The sequence below is a fragment of the Eutrigla gurnardus genome, assembly GCF_963514095.1.
Source record: "Eutrigla gurnardus genome assembly, chromosome: 1".
NCBI lineage: Eukaryota > Metazoa > Chordata > Actinopteri > Perciformes > Triglidae > Eutrigla > Eutrigla gurnardus.
Genome location: NC_139915.1, coordinates 25,945,732 through 25,969,639, shown reverse-complemented (window position 1 = coordinate 25,969,639; position 23,908 = coordinate 25,945,732). Strand labels below are relative to the sequence as shown.

Genomic DNA, 23,908 nt, shown 5'->3' with positions numbered 1-23,908 from the left:
TATCAGCACCGTGCACATGGCCACACAGGGGAGTTTTTGGCTTTATTCAGCAAACATTCAAAAAATGTGCAACGCTCTCACACACACACAGTCACAAGATTGTGTACATTTTATATGACTTTCAACTCAAAGACCAGCAACATAGACCCACAAACCTGTTTATATATCACACACAAGCACACATAAACATGCACACCTACACACCCTGCAAGGGATTTACCAGGATAACGCACAATTAATAAAACAGCTTTAGCTCTTCCTAATGAAAAAGTGAGGAAAGGAGATTAGATGGCTAGCAGGCAAGCCCTGAAATATGAAGAGCTATACGCTGCTGCATATACGCGAGACTTAAACCTCCATTTTCTATCATGTAATTGATCTCACGAGCACCATTTTGTTTGATATTTCCCTGCTATCCTGCTGCTTTGTTGTATCAGCATTTTTAGAGTATGCCTTCTCACAGGAAACATTGGATGCACGGCTGGAAGGACCAAATTTATATTAGGGAAAAAAATGTAAAGGAGGAGGGAGAGGGAGAAACAAGAAAAAAAAAGGGGGGGAATGAGCGGCACAGTGCTTTCATCTGATGATTATAGGAGCTTATTTTTCAGCAGGTAGGCTGCCTCGAAAAGCAAAATTCCAGCACAGAGAGAGCTGTGATCAGTCAAGCCTGGCCTGTGAAATAACCCTTGCCTCACCAAAGGGTAGATTTTGCTAGTAAATTCTTTGGTACACAATGTGTACCTATACAGCGGGTCAAACTTAAAATCTACCAGTGCCTTTTTTTAATTAATTAAAAAAATGTAAATGCTAAACTTTCACAATTTACAGCAATATCCCAACTGAAAACGTGTTTCTCCTCCTCCTTTGATTTAGAGTCGAAGGCCTTGTGGTCCCCCTCCCAAAGAGCTTAGGTGACATTTGTAATATGCTTTTACTGCCATAGACTCTTTTCATAGACTTCTTCTCTTTCAATGAAAATAGATCATTCAATTTGAGGTGAGGAAAACCAACTTGACTCCTATTCTTGAGAGAACATTAGGTTATTACTGTTATTAATAACACCTGCCTATGTCAAGTGAAAATGACTGCAGCGAAAAGGCCTATGGTTCAGCATGGATCTCACACAGCCAATTACAATTTTTGTTATGCATTAGGGAATATGATGAAGTTACATGCGCTACTTTTGAAACAACATTTTATAAACGGATGATTAGTGATTCCCGAGGGTAATGTCCTCTTTCGACAGCAATGCACAGGAGCTTCCATGTCGATATGTTTTGTTTGAAGGCTTTTGGATCTTACAGTCTATGTGTAGCTTGATTATTTATTATTATAAAATTGTATTATTATTATCCGTTGGGAGATTAGTAATTTACAAACCCTGATCAGGAGCCCTACTTGATATTAAATCACTTTAATAGCCAAGAAAAGGATGGCTGACAACTACTCGACATCTTTTCTTGGATACGTGTCATGTTGCTAGTCCACCTGCTGCAGCGGCTGCTGCATCCATATTTTAATCAGCTGCTTTCATTTATGTTTCTCATCAGTGAGACAGATTTTCCATGTGATGATATGACCCCTAAATCGCTTGCCAAGCAGCTGGTAGAGTAAAGTAGCAAAGTAATTCAGAAGACACTTGAATTGAGCAGAATAGCAGTTTCAAATAGAAACTCAGAAAAGCACAGTGGTCTCAGAGAAACAGAAATGTACGGTAAGTACTCGGACAATTAGGGTCACAGGTGTTATCTCAGGCCCCATTCCCAGCGTAAAGGAGAATCAGATGCAATGAAAGAGTGGGAAGTGTTACCTGAAGCCATCTGAAAGCTTTCACACACCCTCAACAGAGCAGAGACAGAAGTAAAGAACCTAGTAGGAGGTTAGTACCTTGTGCTGCCATGCTGCATTCATATTTAATGGGGAGATCCTGGGTGGTGTGTGTGTGCATATGATCAGGACTCTCCTCCAGTATGAATTTCTCCCCGGAGCGTCTCGTCAAGTAGGCCGTTTTCATTACGCCACGTTAGTAACGGAAGACTAACTCCCACTGTCACCGTATAGACGCACAATACAGGTACAAGGTAGACTTACAACGCTGCAGCGTGCTTAATGCAAATACATTGGCTCAAATCTTTTTGGATGTTACGTTTGAGAGAAGAAAAAAAACAACTGACATAACAAATGTCTCATAATCATCTTTATAAATTCAGGGAAGCATGTCCCCTTTTGTCTGTGTGAGCCACTGCAACACTGTTATTAGTTACACCTGTGAAACTAAGTCAGTCTTATATTACGGCTTGACTGATTGTTGCGCTAGTCTGGCAAGCTTCCTCCTGTCTGTCTGGTAATCAATATCTGATGTTGTTTTATTTATTTATAAAGTGAAAACACATTTTAATCATTTTATTATTCATCTGCCTACTTTGCTTACTTCAGTTTCCGTAGATGCATTAAAAAGTCAGAAAGCAAGTGTTGAAAAAGAGGGGCTATAATCCGGTCGTCTGGTGTTCAGGCCAATACAGTAGTATTTACATTTTAGTTCTCATGTTTACATTACAGTGCCATGAGCCTGTGATTGATCACGCTCCAACTTCTGACGATTCAAGGCCTAAAACTGCCGGCCTCAGTGAAACTTGCTGGATCCGTTACTGTCCTTTAAAGGCAGAATGAGTTAGATTTGCCAGTTGCGGTTTGTTAACACATCATCCAAAAGTCGGCCCCTCCTCCCCCAGCTCAACGAGGGTTACGGTGCTCGCCAGCCGGGTGAAAGCCAACCCCAGATTCACCCTCGTTTTGGAACAATCTCTGTTGGCTTGGCATTTCGCCTCGCTATACTTACGCTTTACGCCTTGATTTTTTCCGAGGAGGCGTGCTTACAATCTGGCACCTGGTCGCTACGGTTTTCATAGGAGGTTGACGCCCAGAACAGTCAAATTAAAAGAAAAGAGGCACAACTGGCATCTGCATCTGCAGATGAAGACACCGCCACAGACTTCAAGTTATGATTGAGAGGGAAAAGCCTCCTCCTTGTGCTTTGAAAGAACATGATATACGTAGGTTTGTCATCTTCATGTTTTCATAATTGATCATTTCTAATAAAAAAGGGGAAATGGACATTATACTCCAGTAAGCATATTTTTCTGTTAGTTATTGAGGCCTTAAGCATCATTATTAAGCTCTTGAGAAAGATTTGTTACAAATGGTCCGTTCTGTCTTTACTGCGCAGTTTCTAATTAGTTAAAGCTCTACTACGAGCATTTGCAAGCAATGAATTTTCACACCTCAGACAAAATGTTCACACACTCCCACAAGCCTCTTATGTACAGACAAGAGTTGTACGTCACTGCCACATTTCCACACATGCCCCGCACATCTGAACTTCTTTTCTCATTAAAACAAAAAGGGAGAGGGATAGGGAGAGAGAGTGAGAGAGAGCGAGAGTGAGAGAGAGTGAGAGAGAGAGAGAGCAAGAGAGACAGAGGGGGCCGGTGCTACAACTGTAAATGATCACGGCCACATTCTAAAGGACTGTGAAAAAATAAATATTAACAGTCATGGCAAAATTGGAGAAAGTAATTGAATTTTAAAAGCCTACTAGATGTGGGAGATATTCTAAATTTAATTCAAGCAGTATCTAGTGCGAGTATGACATTAATACACTGAAAGTTCAGCCTAAATCACAAAGTGTTACAAGTTCAAATGCATCCTAAATATTACATTACACTCGAAAGAGGTCAACAAAACACAGCATAGTGGCATTAATACTGAGCCCACGGAAACAGAACGCACTCGTCTGTGTTGAGAAACTTAAATAGATTTGGTTGAGAGACTAAACAAATACAGAAACAAAGCTATCGAACAAGTATAAAAAGGTCATGGCTTATATAAAAGTTTATGTAAGATTTCATGCCAGTCTTCCACCTGGCCAGGCTGAATAACAGCAGGAAGAAGAATATAAATTTGATGTTTCAAAATGGCCGGAATGCATGACGTAATTAATGCCATTAAAAAAAAAGAAAGACAATAAGCAGGTTATGTAGCCTAAGCTGATGCTTTTTCTGCAGGCCAAGTACAGTTAACATTAATAAAAATGGGCTACACAGCTCATTTACTTGCAACCACAAGGATCATTATCAGTAACATATTTAAATGACAGAATGCAGACCAGTTGTAAGCTGCCTTTCAAGATTGAGTCTTGGATTGCATTTGATTAAATGCTGGTTGTTTCATCAGCTTTTGTCTCCACGACTGCAAAGGTGGTTAAGTAGGGGGATAAGTATCTGGGTGTGCAGAGCAGGGTGTTAAGCGCCCCGTTCTCCAAAGTGTTTTGCCTCAAAGTTAAATTACATGATCAAACTGTGCTTCTATTTAATGATCAAGACAGAGCGTGTTCAGTGATGCCACCAGATTAACGATCCTTTAGTGAACCAAACAGCTAAGAGGCCCGAGTTACCGGCAGCATCACCAGGCGCGTACATGCAGCTAAAGCTAGAAAGCCAATGGAGCTGTATCACTATGAGCGATTCCTCCATCATCTCACCGTTTTCTCAAACATCAGCACTACCACAACTTTGACATTATCACACACACACACACACGCATGCACGAGCACACACAAACACACGCGCACGCACTAGCATACACACACACACATGCACACACCCAGCTAAATCCATTGTCTGCAACAGCTTTTCTCCCTCCATTTAGCTCATTGAATCATTAATCAACATAGCTGCCAGCCAGATAATGCTGTTGACCATTGTCAGTCACTCTCACACCAAGTCTAAAAAACACACACGCTTTCTCAATCATGGTTACAACTAACACCATGGGTGTTTTCAGCAGCACAATCTGGCATTTCTCCATCTAAACCATTTTCCTTCAGCTCCCTGCCTCTGCCCCTCACATCTGCACCAGCTGATATTTCAATAGCTTGCGTTGGGTGTGGCTTATAGCTACATACTGCTTATAGCAGTTAAACAGGGGGATGGGAGGCAGATCACGGTATCTAAACATCAGCACTACTTGCCTGAAATATACTCTGCAGCACTGTCTCACATGTAAATGCAGTCTTTTGTTTGCTCCTCCCATGTCTGTGCCGATGACAGAGCCTGCTTTATTGTTATGGCGTGCTGTAAATTCTGTTGAACTTTGAGCTTCCATCTTGGCAAGAGACAGAACATGTAGGCTAGTAAAACAATGCATCAGCAAAATCAACCGGTACACAAGCAGGTTCAGTAAGTGAAAACGGGCAACAGCACAGGCAGAGCTGATCAATCCTAACATATTCAAATGTATGCATTGTTTAATATGAGCATTCTCAAGACAATATTATTTGAATCATCAAGTAATAGCGCTTAGATTCTCAGCTCAACCCAACTTGACTCTTAACAGGATAGATTTTAAATTAATAGTATAGTTCTGATTTTATTTATGGTTTTATCTATCTATCTATCAATAGATCATGTGCAGAGAGGCAGCCTAGCAATTCAGCAGCTTGCCAGATATTAATGAACAGCAGCAAATGTGGCCTCTAAAGATGCACATTAAAAAACACATCATACCATCTCATATTTAAAAATAAATCTCAGCTGTCCCCTACAGCTTCTTGGATCAGGTTTTGTTTTGTTAGTATTTTCCACATATCAGAGCAAGTGAAAGCGTTGCGTTAACCTTGCACTTTGAATATCTGGTCCTCAGAGTACTTTGTAACAATCTGCGGTTGGTTTGGCATATTAAACAGAAAATGGATGAAGTGAAGATGATCTGAGAGAATCCAAATGTCCTTTTAGAAGGGAAAGTCTGCAGCGAAGAAACCTTTTTCTGTACTGACAAAATACTAGTGAAATTATGTTGATTATTTGATGTTCAGAAAAGAAATTAAAAGCTTAACTCTTCTCTGTTCACACTGATATAAATATCAATCACAAGGATATGCATATCAATGTATTTAATGCATACATTTTGTGTCCATTTGATCATTCTATGATGATTTACCAAAATAGTCACTACAAAAAATAAATGTATTTGGAAAATATAGATTCCTGCAGTTTAGTCCAGTATTTCTGGGTCACATATGCATAAATCTCCTAAAGTATGTCAGGGTGTTTCCTTACTGCTGTAGAATATGTCACTTGTTCATTCAGGCTTATTAAATGCTGCAGCAGTTTAAAGGTGTGAAAAAAGGTGCATTTCAGTGGTTTGCAGAAGAGTATTAACGGCTGTGACTACATACCCGATCTTGGCCTTCTGCTTGGGCTTGGAGGAGGGTACAATACAAGCCTTCCTACAGGTCTTCTCTTTAGGTCGTGCTTTGCCGTTTCCTTTGTGCTCACGTTTGCGGTGCTTGTGCTGTGAGGAAGAGCTGGGGAAACTCTCAGGACTCATAACTCTGGGGATGTTCTTCTCCCCACGCTGCCGGGCCTTAGCAATAGCCTCTGATATTATCCTATTAGCCTTCTCCTGCTTGTCCAGTGAACCTGACTCCATCTGATGATGTGTCATCCGGGACGCCCTCTTCTCCGATGAGGAGCTGGATGAGGATGAAGATGATGAAGACGAGGAGGACGACGACGATGAGCTGCTCTTCATTGGGGGACTGAGGACCCGCACCTGACTACCAGGACCATTAGTGTTCTTTCGAGGCTGAGGAAAGAGGCAGAAAAATAAAAAGGTTTTATAAGAATTACGACCCTCTTTAAAAGGCAACTATAACAGAGATTATGACATCTACTGTAGATGGCGTGACCCTAAACTTAGAAGCCGTGCTAAATGTTCTATAGAGGGACCAAGACGCATGAAGTTGACACCTGACCTTTGAAGCAGAGTTGAGTGACTGAAGTCGATGTTGTACAAAAGGCAAACCGTGACTGGATCTCTCACAAGAAGTGGGCAAACAAAACCAAAATATCAGACGAAAATCATTCTATGCCTTTTGCCACATTGCCAATTTTTGTTATAAATAACTTGTTATTTGTGGCTGATGTGAACATAGGAGGCCATTATAGAGTCATACAGCTCAGCTTATAAGAGAGAAATACAAGCAAACCTTTATAGAAAATGGTTGAACAGTCACTCATTCAGAAAAAAAATAAAACCTTTCTGGAGGCTTTGTGAACTTCTTAGACAGCAAAGCTTGTTGCAATCCCCATCTCAGGTGCTTGGGGTAGAAGGGGGGTGATGCTCACTTCAACGCTCAGCCTCCTTTATAATTCTACCAGCGCACCTTCAGCGTGAGATTGGCCAGTGCCTTAACCAAGACTTCATTCAGATCAGATGGGGGAGAAACCATGTGACATGAAACTCTCCGAGTCCAGCACACACAAAATTCTTTTAGGTGGAGTGAGCTAAAAAAAAAAAAAAAAAAGGGGGTACGGGTAAACAGGGGCTCAATGTTGCAGGTTACAGGGATCCCTTCAGACAATAAATTATCCAGTCTGGCTGATACATGATGATATGTGAATAATAGATGATGTGACTGCGGTTATGCCTACACAAGCTCCTTGTGGTGAGAGGGAACCCATAAATGGATGACCTAATCTAAAAATGTGTTGCGTATGCGTAGATGGCCCAGGCGCAGCCCGGTTGCATTTTTTCCACACTGCTAGCTAAATAAAGAGAATTAGCTTGAACCTCGCCAACAAAGTGGGGGGAGGGAGTTGAATAACTAGCGATTCATTTGGAAGTAAACGGGACACACACACACACACACACACACACACACACACACACACACACACACACACACACACACACACACACACACACACACACACACACACACACACACACACACACACACACACACACACACACACACACACACACACACACACACACACACACACACACTCACAAGAGCTGCATTATAATTTTCACGTGTGCAACGCTGCTGAGGCTATTAGGTAGAAATTTACTGGATCATGCTGGAATGTTCTCATTCAAGTTAATGGTAAAAAAAGAGTAAAAGACAGGGGGGAGGGGTTGAAAGTAACGCTCAAGAGCGGAAGAACATGACGGCACATGAAAGAAACAGCAAAAAAATATTAAAACAGGCCTGTATCAGAGAGACGGAGAAAGAGATGAGGGAGAAAAGATAAAATGCACCAATACTGGGAGCTCTGCAGCTGTGTAATACATCTATAAATAACTGAAATTACAGCCTGCCAGCACTGCAGTGATTTCAATCTCTCTAGCAGCACGTAGTCCCATGAAATTGGTGGGGACCATTACGGTCCATGAAAAGGTAGAGTAAGCTCCATTTGGGACCGGCCAGCTTTCCCTTGCTCTCCCCCTTATTTCCACATGTAGTGAGCTCTTGCTGACTGACAGGTTCAACTCATGGAGGACACGCACGCACACGCACACACACACACACACACACACACACACACATCACACACTGCACGCAAACTACAGCGCGGCGTGGAGAGCGGGTGGGAAAGAGCTGTATGGAATGAGCAGACAGTGGGGGTGGGGGGGAAGATAAAACTGTAAATCCAGTGTGGCTTGATAAGGTCTAGCACAGCAAAGCAAATGAGTATGGAGGGGAGGAAAATAAAGCAGCAATGAGTTCAAGATGGCGGCAGTGCAGCATGAGCCAGTAGCAGAGGAGGTTGTTCAGTTCCTGCCGGGCCCCTCCTCCTCCCCCCCCCCACCTCCTCTCGTCCCTCCTCCCTCCCAGCTCTCAGAGCAGCTCACTTACCCTTCCTCTTGGCCTCTTCACTGTAGACATGGTGGGGTTTTTTTCTTCCTCTTTCCTCCCCCTCTCCAACCAGCTAACAAAAGCCTTGCCCTTTCGCCGGGTTTTTTCTCTCTCCGTGGCTCGCTCACGCTTTCTCTTTCCAAACACTCTTTTCCCCCTTTCAACAGTCCCTTTTTCTCTCACTCTTCCTTGAGCGCCGTACGTCCCCCCCCCCCCCCCCACTCTCTCTCCCCTCCCTCTCCTAGTTTTGCCTCCCCTCCTCCTCCTCCTCCTCCTCCTCCCCGGTCAGCTCTTCTCCTCAGGCAGTGTGAGAGCGCCGGACCCGTCCGTCTCCTCCTCCCCCAGCAGGCAGGGCTCAAGAGGAGCGCATGGGAGCTCTCTCTCCCCCTCTCTCTCGCTCTCTCTCACCCTCGTTTGTCTCTTCACAGGGTGATGAGGGAGCAGCGCTGTGGGCGGTAGAGGAGGTGCGTGGCAGTCCAGGAAGCTCTCATTCTGCTGCTCTGGCGCTGCTTCGCTGTCGTCCGGCTTCACCCAAGTCTCCCTCACTCTCTCTCTCTCTCTGTGCGTGTGTGTCAGAGTTGCCTTCCCCTGGCTCCTCTCTCCTCCCCTCTCATTGATTCCTCTTTCCGCCTGCCTTTGGTACGCGCTCTTCTCTGCCTGTCCGAGCCTTCTCCCCTCTTATTACGCGTTCTCTCGGTCTTTCCACTCTGCCGTTTCCCTTTTTTTGCGCCTCTTCCTCGTGTACTTCACCAGCTGGGATAAGGTAGGTTACTCCTTTTATTACACACAAAAGGGCTTTTGTGTTAGCTCGCTTGTTTGGCCTGTTGTCTTTTCCTCCTCTTCCCCCCCCCACTTGTCTTTTTCCTCATTCGTCCTCGCTGCCCTCACCTCTCCCTGGCTGGGGCGCGTATGGCGAGCTTGAGACTCTGGCAGGCAGAGCGGCGGAAAATGAAAGCACAAAGCAGCAAAATGCATCAGCATGAATATTAGAGATGTCGTTAAAACCCAGACTCGTTTTTCCCTCTCTCTCTCTCTCTCTCTCTCTCTCTCACTCACACACACTCACTCACTCTCTCTCTCTTTGTAAGGAAGTAGGCCAGCAGATGGTGCTAGCAGTTATTACATTAACTTTCACAACTTAACCCCCGAAGTACCGGATTTTGCCTACACCACAGATTGTCAACATCATGGCTCTTTTTTTTTTCTCCCCCAGGTAGGTTACTGCCAATGACATGTTGACGTACTTATAGAACAGCATCATACAGAAGAGTCTAGATCAACAAGCAGACAAACAAATCTCCAAAGGCTAACAATGTTATCAAAATATTATCCAAGCAGCACAAAACATTGCAACCAAGAAATGAACACCATATAGCAGACTTTCTACTCCCCAACCAAACCAGGAACATGCAGCTGAGTCTGAGTCTCCAGTGGTGAGTTCAAGCACTTGTGAGGTCAAAGCCTGGTGACCCTGCTCTGTAAAAAAAAAAAAATTCAAGAGGGGAAACTGGTATGTTGGTGCTGTTGTCCAAGACATACAGCCCTTCCTAAGCACCATCACCTCTAGGAGGAACGAGCCGGTATTTCAGGGGACTTCGACAGTCTGATGCAGGGGCCATGTGCACCAGTAGGCACATGGTATCTGGTTTTATGCAGAGACACATGGCTGGCCTGAAGCCAGGTACAGTACACGCCACACTACTGGTTCAGTTTGACCGTTATCCAATCAGCTTTTAAATCTTTATTTACAGTGCTAAATCAGCTGAACAGGCTTCTTTCCCCAGCCAACACCCTGTTCACTTTTCATGCAGCTACACGCATTGACATGTGAGCTGCCCAGTGATACCAGGAGTCGAACCGGACTAGGAAGGGGTACGCATTTAGTGCCACGTATTATCCCTTCAAGTCAATAGACTAGAAAACCCTATCAGGAGTGAATACAACATGCACAGCAAGACATCTTAAAAAGCAAAGATCTCCAAGGAATTTGTTGATGAACATGTTAATAAATATGAAATGTTCTTTGTGTGCTTTACATTCTATGTTGACCTGAAATCTAAATAAAATGTATGCAACTGACCAACTGAAATGGTGTGGAAAGCCTTTTTGAAAATGTGTGTGAGTGAATGAATGTGCACGTAGAGGAGGGGGAGGATACAAGATCAATACAAACACACAGGCATGACGGTGGAAGTTCTCTCACTATCTCTCTCATGTGTTTTACATTTTACAGCTTTATATCTCCTATAGAAACAGAGACGAATGCTATGTGCTTAAAAATGGCCGTCCTTTCCAAGTGTGTGCAGCAGCAGGCATCAAATCCACCTGCCATGCCAGGCCTTGGAGTTTGGACTTTAAAAGGAGACCACACACACACATACTTTACTGGGAGCTGAGCAACAGTGTCCTTTCCAAGCTAAACAAATCCACTGTCAGATAATTCCCAACACTGTACAGCACCTGGGGGGAAGCTTTGACTACAAACACATCAACAGTGCAATGAGTGTTAAAACTCATCCCAGTGCCAAATGACAACAAAACTGTGGCCTGCATACTGCATCTGCCGTGCAACAACGCAAAAAGGCCATTTCACTGTAAAAGGTGGAACAAATTAGCTATGTTTAGAAACATTAAATGACTGCAAAAGAATTACTGAATGGGTCTGAGTGACATCTTATTTAAAGCATAAAAATGCATGTTTGTCTTCATTGAAAAGGTTTGCTTATGTGCGTGTGTCGAAAAACTGCAACGAAAAAAAAGAAAAGAGAATAACAGCATATAACATCGTATACATGCTTCAGCGGTCACATGGCATGAAGCCACTGCTCCTTGGCTATCAAACAGTTAATATGCAAACAAGCCAGGCAGCTCTGTACGAGGAGGAGTGGCTTCCTTTAGGACAGATGAGGGAGGGATGTAGAGAAGGGGAGGGGAGTAGCAGAGCTGGTGAAAGGAAGCAGTGGGGGAAAAAAAATTGTGTGTGGGGAGGGAGGGAGGGGGAGAGAGAGAGAGAGAGGGAGAGGGGGGGGGGGGGGGTAGGGTTGCTGCAGAGGCACAGGTGTCTGTCTCTGAACACTCCATTACTTCCTCATCAAAGGGCCTGTATTAGTGCGCCATTGCTCTCAATTCTTGCCTGTGCCACCGTGAGAGTCTCCACTAACTCACCATTAGGGAAATGAGAGCTGAAAGCTAGCAATGAACTGAAAACGACAAGATGGCTAGCACCCACTGGTGCTTCACAGTCTACAGCTATAGCTGCTACACTTGAGGCTGCACAGGAGGTGAAAACCCATCGCCAAACTGGAATATAATGTCATCCCAGTGTTGATGACAATATTTTCCACAGGCCGTTTGATCTAGTACGCACGTATACTGCAGCAGACAATGTGTTTGATCGGGTTATTGGTTATTTCAATTTCAACATTTGCAATTAAGTGGTAGGTAAATTAGTACATGATTCTCTGCTGTCCTCGCCATCTAACACACACAAAATCTTGGATACTGTTCTGTAGCTAATCCCGTCATAAATCTTTTACTTTGTCATTTTATTTTTAGTTGATACAAATTAATATATACATTTATAATCAAAACTTCCAGACTGATCGATGAATCACAAAATCAAAATAGCCCTTGTTGACACAATAATGAAGCACTACATCTGTCAGACAGCCACCAGTTTTTTCACAGGTTCAGACCTGATTTGTGGTGGTTTGACATCCAACACTTGGTGTTCACAAATTAACAGTTTGTTCTTTCCTGTCAGATCATTCTGGGAACTTTGGTCAATCTCAAAGGAAGGAAAGAAGTTAGGTAGGTTCCAGAAAGCAGTCTCTGGTCTTAACAGATGAGAAAAATAACTTCACTAATTAGCCGTTAATGTTGTGAATGCTACACAGTGTTGCAGCCGACTCAAGTGTTTGATGTCAAACCACCAAAAATCAGGGTGTTCTTCGACAACTCCACCACAAAATACATAGACGTAAACAAAGTACTTTCACCTCCAACCTTGGCTGAACCTTTGCCTCACATTTCACACTTCCTCGAAAACATTTCTCAGTGCTGTTGCCTGTTTACCAAGAATGCATCGTCTCACCCATCACCAGATCTCATACTTATCGCTTTGCTAATGACACATAGAATGCACTGTTATGTCTAGGTGCAAAAAGATTAGGCCCTGCTAATTAGGCGTACGGCTACAGGCCAGTTTGCGGCCTCACTGAATCGTGAGGCGGCAGCAGGGTTGACAAATTAAAGGAGACGTGAGGCACAGCAATGCTTCCTCGACCAATTAAATACAGCACCATGCATTAATGATCCTTTATTCAGGGTCAGGAGTAACAGTAGCAGGGCCGAGCATTGTGCCCTCCAGAGAAGCTGCACAAAGCCTAACTGAGAATTGTCACTATACAAAAAGAAATATCACTTCAGTTGCAATATCATCATAAGAAATCAACTAAATTATATTTCCATACTTTCTTTAAAAGGGCATTTATCCTAGTCAGTTACAAACCTTTGCACCTGGGTGCTGCCCACCATCCCCGTCAGCAGTATTTGAGCAATGTGAGCACTCCGTTTCATTCATTCCTTTTCTTTTACACACATTCCCTCTCTAAACACACACACACACACACACACACACTTATCATTTACACTGTGCAGCTACAGCAATTAGCGCACTAGATACAATTAACTAACTGATCCAGCTGATCCGTTGACATGTGTCACCAGTACGGACCTGCTGCACGTCCAATGAACTCCAAGCCAACAGGCTTAAACACAGACAGCCCATTAGCCATTATGCAGTCAGCTAATTGACTCCCCTTATTTAATCATGTTCAGCAAAGAGAGCCATTCCTATAGCTAATCAAAATGTTTATGAACACAGACACAGCCATGTGAAGTGCAGCAAGTTGTGCTTGGTGATCTTGCTAGGACAGAATTGAACACAAGGGGGTGACTGTCAGGAGAAAGTACAGGAATGCACGGCAAAGAGAGAAGACGCCTGCCTTCACCTTTTACTGGCTGTCACATCAGAAGAATACAAAGAGGAAGTTAGAAAAGTAACGACTCACACTCGTATAAGTCAAGTTGTGATATCAATATTTATGTAAAGTGACCTCGGTTTGGTGTCTTTTTATTTTGGCTTCCTCATGATGATAATTTTCTTAATAACCATGTAAAAATGGTTATAAAACAGCTGTGATTTCAGGTTTGTGGGTTGTGCAGAATACAGAATGCAGTGATTCCAACTAGGACATTTGCCCTTCTTGTATCTCTTAATTGTCAGCACCGAGCGTGAGCCAAATAGGAAGCAGGAGGCCATCCATCCACCGAGGGACACCCTTCACAATTCGTAGCCGACTCCCAAATCCTACATGCCAGTTGTGGTTAATTTCCTGTTCAAACACAAGTAAACACTCAAGTATACTAATATTTTATTGAACAAAAGTAGCATTTAATCTGTTCAGGAGGTATTTAAGACTGTGGGAAGGTAAGCTGTGTATCTCTTCTACCAATAACTATATCATGGACTTAAAAGAAGCAAACGTGGACCCCACAGAAGTGACAATTTTGCAGATGTTGTATGATTGTCTTTTGCACATTAAACACTTCATGATTATTGTGTAATTAAATGGATGAATCACAAACAAAATCATGAACCTTTTTCCTCGATAGCCTACTGTTTTTTTTTAACTGCGGTTGAGTAATGACGTGGTGCTCTCTGAATCAGAGACGGCACAGCAGGTCAGACACCAGGCAGTGAAGTGAAGCTGAACTCTGCAAAACAAGCAAGCCGGATGATGCCATTCATTAATGGGAACATCAGTGCAAACTGAGCAGTGGAGCTGAGAGGAGGTCCCTTAGGATGCGAACGAGAGAGAGAGAGAGCCAGACAGAGACCGAGAGCAAAGGGAGGAAAGAGGGAAGGATGAGGGGAATCCAGCAAGGGGCTTATTGCCAGACCTTCACAACTCATTCATTATAAGGGCAGTGCAAAGGGAGACACACACACACACACACACACACACACACACACACACACACACACACACACACACACACACACACACACACACACACACACACACACACACACACACACACACACACACACACACACACACACACACACACACACACACACACACACACACACACACACACACACACACACACACACACACACACACACACACACAGGTACATGTGAACACACGAATGTGCACACAGACAGGCAACTAGCTACATGTGAACACGCATGCATGCACATACACACACACACACAGTGTGCGCAGTCGACCTGCAGCCTTCAAGATATGATGAAGTAAGGATTTTTTCCCCCTGCTCTGGTTTCTACACCCTGCTCAATGTGAGACCAGGTCTATGGAGTGAATCTCCACTTGAATGGCAGTGGCCGAGCATACGGGCATACATAATTAACAGGATCACCTCTACATCATTTACATGAGTATTTCTATAAAATACTAATAAAAAAAATATATATATATATATATATATATATATATATATATATATATAGATAACTAAATCTGTTAGAAGACTGGTGTTAGGAATGGTTGTTTTCAAAAGTAAAAATACACATTTTGTGTGAAAATGGAGATCCGGTTAACAAGAAGATACATAAAATCAGTAAATACATCATATATATAAACAGAGCGGTGCGCATACATGCGTTCATAATATATGTATACAATACACAAGGGTTGAGGAGAGTAAAATTATCTTCTTTATGTAAAACTACAATGTGTCATTTATTTATTTATTTCAGTAGCTTTGGTAGGTGTTGGTTAGTGGCACCACTAATGAAGGGTAAAGTTGTCTAGACACATTGTCCTCACTAAACCACAGAAACCTGCACATTAACAGGAGAACCAAGATGGGCTCTTGGACTGCTGTGTGATGCTTATTTACATTTACATTTAGCAGACGCTTTTGTCCAAAGCGACATACTTACAATGAGTACATTTGTCAAAAGAAAGAAACCACAACATATCATTGCCGATATAGAGCGAAAAAATAGAAACAAGTGTTAGGTCCTCGTCTGAATAAGTAGTAGCTGTTCAGCAAGAATACCTTAAGAACAACCGTGCTATGATTAATATTATGTATGTATTACACTTTTTTGCAAAATGCAACCAAGCAAACAAGAAGAAATGATAAATATAAACACTTTTGATGAAACTTATTCCTAACGACCATTCAGGAAAGACTGTCAAGAATGACAAGCACATCTCGCATGAGTATAATTTCTTTGTCTTTGTTGATTTATATTGACCTTTTTACGAGCATGTACGATGCAACAGTAGCTTGACTCATAACAGAGTGAGTGATGAGTGTTTCAAGAGTGAACTTTCTTCTTCTGAGTGTTGTAAAATGCAGGTATAACAATCAGTAAACAACAGACTGGACTTGCAACATAGGTGTCCATGGCAACAATGACTTCCTACTGACACAAACCTGTTTGCTGAACTTACAAATCAGTAACCAGTAAGCCAACTGCCGTCTCTGTGGACAATGTGACCGACACTACTATAAGTTCTGCAAGTCAAATTGTGTTAAAGAAAACCACGAATCAAGTGGAATGGAAGGAGAAACTTATTGCAGCCACACTAACTTTAGCTCTTAATTTGAAGCTTTACTTGATATTAACATGTTTCAATTCCAAGATTTCCTCAGACAATCCCTACCGCAGACCACAAGAAGACAACCACTGTGTCAGTTGTAAACACAAGGGCAAAGGGGTCATTACCCCTTCATGCCTTTTCTAATTTCCTCTGTGGCACACTGCACTGTGGCTAATTTACAAGTGATTTTCATGCTGTCTTGCTCAAGAGTTTAGAGTCTCTTTATACCCAGAGACAGCATGGTAGTCTAAAAACACCCAGCCTTCTCTTCTCCGCTAGTCAAAGGTTAACACAAGTTCAAGGAGGTTGCCTCACGTCACAACCAAAAAGCCTTGCATTCCACTCACATACACACACACGAAAAAAAAAAAAGAACTTCCACATCTGACCAACGAGGAAACACTCACCCACCCTTCACCCCCGAAAAATATTCAAAGCCATTTAATCCCACGAGAAAGAGGCAAGAGAGAGAAAGGAGGATAGAAAAAGCAGAATAAAAGATTTAACAATTTAAATTCAGACCTACTGACAGTTTGGGCTGGCAACGTTCCCACATGCTGCTGACACGCTCAATCCAAGTTGAACTCCCTCCTCCCTCTCCTCCCCTAGCTCCTCCCCTGCCTCCTCCTCAGAGCCCTCCCCTTCCGCCTACAGCAAAGACCGCCTGACTTCCTGTTTACCTCTGACCCCATAGTTATCCACCACCCTTATCTGGCAGGCGTCCAAACAGACAGGCTGATGAGGCCGGATGCAAACAGTCAGAACACTTGACACAGCGAGCAAGTCGGAGAGGGAGGGGGGGGAGAGAGACAGAGAGAGAGGGACAGAGAGTGTATGTGTTGCGTATGGATGTTGGGGGAGGTGATCAGGGAAAGTGTGTGAATGACAGCCTATCACCATGTCGCTACAGAAGCAGCAGGTTTCCCCAGGGGTGTGTGCGAGTGTGCAAAATGTGCATGTGTAGCACATGTGGGGTGAGGGCTGGGGTGACGCATGGTGTCAAGTTTCAGGGCTGATTATGGCATTGCCTGTCTAGTCTGGTCCGCTGGTTAGCTAAGAGTTATATAAACATCAAAGGGGTCAGAAAGCAACAAAGCTAACTTAGCACACATAAACGTGCTAAAGCCTACTTGCAAGCACGCACAGATAAGTTGCTGCGTACTCGCAATTCAGCTCAGGGGCCAAGGAAGGGTAGAGAGCATGCAATACCCAGTACCAGATAATAAATCTAAGCCAGCAGGCGGGCAGGGAGGAGGCACCTGCTCAGTGTCACGGCCTGTCGTGGCTATTGCAGCCCAGGACATCAGTATCTGTCAGTCTCCACTTCTGTGTCTGTTCATCTTTTTTCTGTACTAGCAAGGGAGAAAATTGCCCCCCTATGCAGTTTGGCTGATACATCACAAAACTGAACAATGAATTTGTTCACGCTGTTTTATCTGCAGCAATTCACTTTTTTCTTCTTTTTTTTTTTTAAATGTGGTAAGAGGTAGAATAAACTAATCCAACTGTAGACACATTTCGGAGTCACCTGTTTGCAGTTCATTTAAAAACACATTCAAGGTTTCTTGTGCCAACTTATTTCTCTCAGGAACCAGGTTTCTTATGTGCACAAGAACCCGCAGTGACCCATCTCAGTTTTAAATTGAAATAATGTCTCCTTATGTACCACAATGCATGACTGATACCACGGTGAACGACATCCTCTTTCAGTTTGAATACACCTAGGAGGGTTGTTTTGAATGTACTGCTGTTGTCCCATAAATCTCCCAAACCAGTTTAATTTTTGCCTTTGGGAATGAGTTTATTTCATATCCATATATAGCTCTATCCCATCCACATTAAGACACGTTTGTGATCAAGAATACAAAATGGGGAAGATACAAATCTAACATGAAATCACCCACAACTGAATATGGGGGGTTGATATTGAAAGAAAATGCAATATGTAATACTGTAGTATAATATATGTTAAATGTATGGCCAGTCATAGCATAGCAGCATCCATTTCCGGCCAAGTTCCAACAACTATACAGCTGTGCACATAGACTATCACAAAATAGCTTTTCTAATTCAGGCTGCTTTTGTGGAATTCGGACAAGTCATGGTTGTTCCTGGAGAATGTGTAAAAGTGATGGTTGGAAGGAGATGTACATAAAAAAATCTGTGGCTCTAACATTAGCACATCATTAACTAGAAATCGTTTTTATTTATTTTTTTCCAAAAAGTATATAATATTCAAGCAGACAGTGCGGGCTTCGCGGTAGCTCTGGCAGCTTGAAGGAGTAGCAGCGGGGAGCAGAGCCTAGCGATCAAATGTCCAGTGCCGTTTTCGTTTAAGGTAGACGGAATGGTGGGCGAGCTACTTTTCACAGATGCAAAACCAGAAAATTACACAATTCTAAAATAAGACATAATGCATTATTTCACATGTTCACAGTTGACAAACTGACTGAGCACATTTTACCACTCAATTCCATGTAAAAGTGACAAGCTAGCAGTTAGGAAATGTAACCACATGTTAAATCTGAGGCTAATTCTACCAGCTGCTTACAATATCCCGTGGATCAGAGGGTGTACATTGTGTGGGCTCTTCTTGTTGATATCCGCGTACTGCCGATTTGTCATGACTGGTCACGAGTGGTGGAGTAGCGATTTACTGCAAATGTGTGGAACGCACATCACTTCCACCCTTCCAAGGTGTCTGCACATCTGCATCCGTTTGAGAGTATACCCGCGTTTTAGGCTTGAACTAACTCCTCAGTTCTATGCACATCTGTACAATTAGGTTCAGATTAATTGCAACAGGGTCTTAGACATTATATTAACTTAATTTAAATTGTGAAGAATTTGGCTACCTGGGAAAACTATTCAATCTTGAACCCCGGGTGCTCATCACAGCTGCAGCTGACTATTACAACCATAGAAAATCCTAATTAGCCACATTCACCGCGGGGGAGCGAAGAGTGGGCAGCTAGCCCCTGATGCCTTGCCTGTTCAGCAAACACACTATCAGCAGGCTCTTCACACATCAGTGCACATGAATAGCACAGTGCCAACATCCAACACAGGGCTGGATGTTGACACAGACAGGGAGAGGCTCACTCGTATGGCCTCATTTCAATCAAGGACCTTTGCAGACTGGCAAATGGTCCGCCTAACCATAGCTCATCCGCACATGCCACCCGTTTTTTTGTTTTCACCTGCTGCCTGTTTGGGAATAGCAGAAACAGTACTTGTCCTGTTTTGGCTTATGGGCTCGGGTACGGTTTAATTAGTGGGTTGTCCTGCCAGTAACAGTACACTGTTTAGAGAGATTGAAATGAGTCACTCAAACTGTTACGGTAAAATGGTGATCATTCATGCATTCATTACTATACTACAGCAAGTGCAGATGCAGAAAAGGTGGGGTTGTGGTAAGTGCCGTCAGTGGCAATGAGGAAGACTCGGCTCTATCAGTAGTGGACCATGGGGTACATAAATGCTCTCGTGAAAAATGTGTGAAATTTCCACACATGCTAGTTTGAGATGAACTACCATCAACAAAATCTGTTTAATTGTTAGCAAAACATATGTTGCTTTTGTAATATTACTCAAATGTAACAAAAATATGATCAAAAAGGAACCCATGGATGTATTTTTTTAAATGTGCAAACCAGGACGAAACATCTGCATCATTTTGCTGCTGGGCGTGTGTCACTCGTGGGCCAAGAGGGCTGTGTGGATGCTGCTAAGTTACTAGCCAACTGAGGTCCAGGAACAGCCTGAAGCCTGTTACAGCCAGCTAATACATTCTCTCCCAACCTCCCCCTCTGCTTCTCTTCTCCCTCTCATGCTCTTCCTTGCTGTCTCTTTCCCTTCCTTTCTTTCCTAAGCTCTCCTTTTTTTCCATGAGCTACAGCTCTCTCCATCTACCAAACCCCCTCCCCCTCCCTTTTCTTCCCGCCTGCTCTCACGTGTGCGCACGCATGCACGCACACACACACACACACACACACACATATATATATACACACACACACACACACACACACACACAGACAGAGAAACTGTGGCAGCGACCACAACAGTGTGCAACCTCCCCCACACTCCATGGAGGCAGTGTGCAAGTGCCTCTGGCTTGCCCTGACCCACATCTTGATATAGCCCTAAGTATGCTTACAGCTAAGTCCTGAAGACACTCCTGCCACTCTTAGCCTAATCAGGCCTGACCTGCTGTCGGCACACTGGGCAGATAGACAGGTCAGGCCGGACAGACCATTATCATTTTCAGAAGGCTTTCAGATGGCCCTAGGTACTGCCTCTCAACCTTTCCCCTCTCCACCACTGATTGCAGGTTTCCTACTAGACAGGCACATGTTCTATCTGGGATAGTTAGTTAAACATTACACGAGTGGCCAGATTCTGTGCCATGACACACTGGGGAAAAATACATAAATTCTCTTAATGTCAGCAACAAAATATTCTCCATTAGTATAGCAGGTATTTGCAATTATAACAATTAATTTCAACGCATCAACATTCACCCCCAATTTCCCTCATTAATCCATACTGACAATAAACTGGCGTAAAGGACTGAGTGCATAGGCTGTACATTACGAGAGTTGCTCCACTACAGTGTGTATAAGATGGACTGATGTGATGACTTATGTGCTTAAAAAAATATGCATTTGTAATTTTTAATAACCGAAAAAGGAAAACACTTGAGTTTGTAACACTGCATTACCTTTTCATCCTTGCACTCAACAGGTGGTGGTTTCCTCTCTTGGCTGGAATCGACCCAAGAACAGTTTGATTCATCATGCTGGCTGAGAGCAGCCTCCAGCTGGGGCAGGAGGTCAGGCAGGAGGTCGGGAGGCTCCAGACCCTCCAAGTCTCCGTCTTGAGCCTCTGATGGCAGGAGATTCTCTCCCAATGCTTGGTATCCATTAGTGTTGATGGCCCTGCAGCTCTGTGGCTGCTCAGAGGGCAGCTGGCTGACCATACTGGGGAAGCAGTTCATAGACTCACCAAACATCTCAGATGACTTGCAGTTTCCCTGGGTTTCTGCAGCGCAACGTAGGGCCCGAAAAGGACATTCCTCTGCCTGGCTTACTGGGGTCCTCATAACTGCTGTGGATGGAAACTGACAAACTGCCCCTGAGAGCTCAGGCACTGTAGAAGTGAGGGGTGCGGTGGTTGTGGGCATGGACACTGAGGTTGTGGACAAAGGCTGCTGACTTAGACTGGACATTTCTGGCTCTCCAGGGTAGGCAGGGTACTGAGCAGCTTGGTAAGCAGTGGCAGAACTGACTGAGCATGTGGGCAGGGAGTGAACCATAGAAGACGACTGCATGGGGAAGGGCAGGTTAGGGTCTTCCGCTCCTGATCCAGAGAAGGCTTGACCTCCCCTTGTCATCTGGTAGCTACCCTGCTGGGGCTGTGTCTGTATGCAAGTCCCACTCAAAGAAGGATTTTGACGATCCAAATAAGGCTTACATGGCATAGCCCTCGAATGGAACCGGGGTCCTCCTAGAGTTATTTGGTGTTGAATCTGCTGCGGCGTATGGTGAACTTGCTGTTGGCTCTGAGATTGACCTCCCTGGTGAAAGGAGAAATTGTGATGCTGCTGTTGCTGCAGGGGCATAGTCTGAGTGTGAATCTGTTGGTGCTGGCGCTGGTTTAACAGCTGTTGCTGATGTCTTTGCTGTTGTTGTTGCAGCTGCTGCATTCCGTGCTGCGGCTCCTGTTGTTGATGACACGGGAGGTGTTGTTGCTGCTGCGTTTGTTGTCTGACATGAAGTTGCTGGTTGTGCAGTTGCTGCGGCTGATGATGACCAAGCTGCTGTTGCTGTTGAGATAAGGGGTGGTACATGTTTCCGTTCTGGTCTTGGTTGCCCCACATTGGACTGCTACTGTTACAGAACAGCCCATTGGATCGTGGTACTTGGCTCATGGCAGCATTATGATACTGGCCATGGTGGTCTGCAATAATGCCACCACCTGTGCTCCCAGGACCCGAAAATGGCTGCCCCATGGGAGTCTGTGCCTTAATGCCGATGTAGTGACCCATCTGCTGACTGTAAGCAGGCATAGCTTGTTGGGGAGTAACTGGTGGCATCATGTCTTGGTGTTTTCCTGGGACTAGTGGCTCCACTTGGAGAGGCTCAAAGTCACCTGTGAGGTTTAGCTCATCCACAAGTGATGGTGCTGAGGGGAAGCCATCCTCGTCCAGCCCATCCAAACCTCCAACAAAGAGGTTGGGGTCATTAAAGAAGTCCATGGCAGAGCCCGGAGGGTAACTGGAACCTTTGGAACTCCGCTGGATCCAAGCTGATCCCACTGAGCGTCACTGTGAGCTACAGCATGTCCATTAAATTGTGTCCCTTTCCAAAAAACAGAGGAGAAAAAAAAATCAAATACAACATTAATATGAGAAGGTGAAGACCGTATGTTATTAACTAAGTAGTGTATAATGCTTATTTGACAAAATAAAAGTGTCCAAGAGCTACTCATCGCAGCAATAACAGATAATTTCTGTCTTACTTTTATGGTACTTTAGTAACATTTCAGCCTCAACAGTAATCACCTCTATTACAATCCTGCCAGAGGCATTTGTGGGTGAGTGTGTGTATGTGTTCGCACACAACTAAACAAAGCATCTACTTCATTGGCCTTCTTTGTCAGGTTAGTAAACACTTTTGTGAAATGTGTGTCTCATGAAAATACTATTTTGCCTTTTATTGTTTTCTGCTGCCATTGTTAAATCTGGTGTGCTTGTGTTATGGCGTCACACGTCACCAGACTTATGAAGCAGCTGATTGGCAAATCATTTTCTGTCCAAAAGGGCCCGAATATGATGCATTTTAATGGATATAAATTTAAAACTACTTTTTGTTATCAAATATATGTAGATATTCTTTGAACTTTAAGTTAGCCACTCAAACAGGTAACAAGCCACTGGCAGCGTGCAAGCTTGTTGTTGGAAACCCCTGGTCGAGATGGAAAACGGATCGCAATATAGAAGAAAACTTCAAGCTAGTCATTAAAATATTCATACCGAAGCCCTACTACACACACAGATCATTTTCAGGCGGAGACTACATGACAATTTATCAAGTAGGGCTACTTTTCTCCACCATATCTACTTGTATCATCCATTTCATCATCAGTGATGCTAGTAGAATTGTATGAATGCGCATGCAGTGTAAGAGCATTCAGGCAGTTAATGGCTAGGTCAAATGAGTCATGGGGAAATTTGGTACTGTTAATTACTAATAAGCATTCCCTTTCATGTATGTAGCAAGGCTGGTGCAAACCAAGTGCTAGCCACCAGCAGGTGCCTCTTCCTGTACCCCCCCCTCCCCTTTCACACATGCACACAAACACACCTCAACCCCCAACAACCAACGAAGCCGCCTGCCCTGCTACTGCAGAATGTGTGGGAGGTGCAAACAGCTGATAGAATTTCAACAGCTAGGGACAGAGGCAGATGAGGTTCTTTGAGCTTGTGAGCGTGCCAGTGCGTGCATGTCTGTGTGTGCGTGTGTGTGTGAGTATTCGGCAACCACAGACCAGC

The 23,908-nt window shown here is 43.8% G+C and overlaps 1 protein-coding gene across 4 annotated transcripts in view; it reads right to left on the bottom strand.

Moving 5' to 3' along the window:
- Window positions 1-23,908, bottom strand: part of chd9 (chromodomain helicase DNA binding protein 9) — a 64,098-nt gene that overhangs the window by 37,652 nt on the left and 2,538 nt on the right. For 2 of the 4 annotated variants that reach the window (XM_084013864.1, XM_084013863.1), the window contains exons 2-3: window positions 21,077-22,715; window positions 6,239-6,648 (exon numbers count right to left, since the gene is read on the bottom strand). In XM_084013864.1, coding sequence (XP_083869990.1) covers window positions 6,239-6,648; window positions 21,077-22,612 — 1,946 coding nt within the window. In that variant the 5' untranslated portion in view covers window positions 22,613-22,715. Of the gene's footprint in view, window positions 1-6,238; window positions 6,649-8,707; window positions 8,898-16,883; window positions 16,958-21,076; window positions 22,716-23,908 lie in introns of those variants that run through there. The other 2 variants (XM_084013866.1, XM_084013865.1) reach the window with 2 other exon arrangements.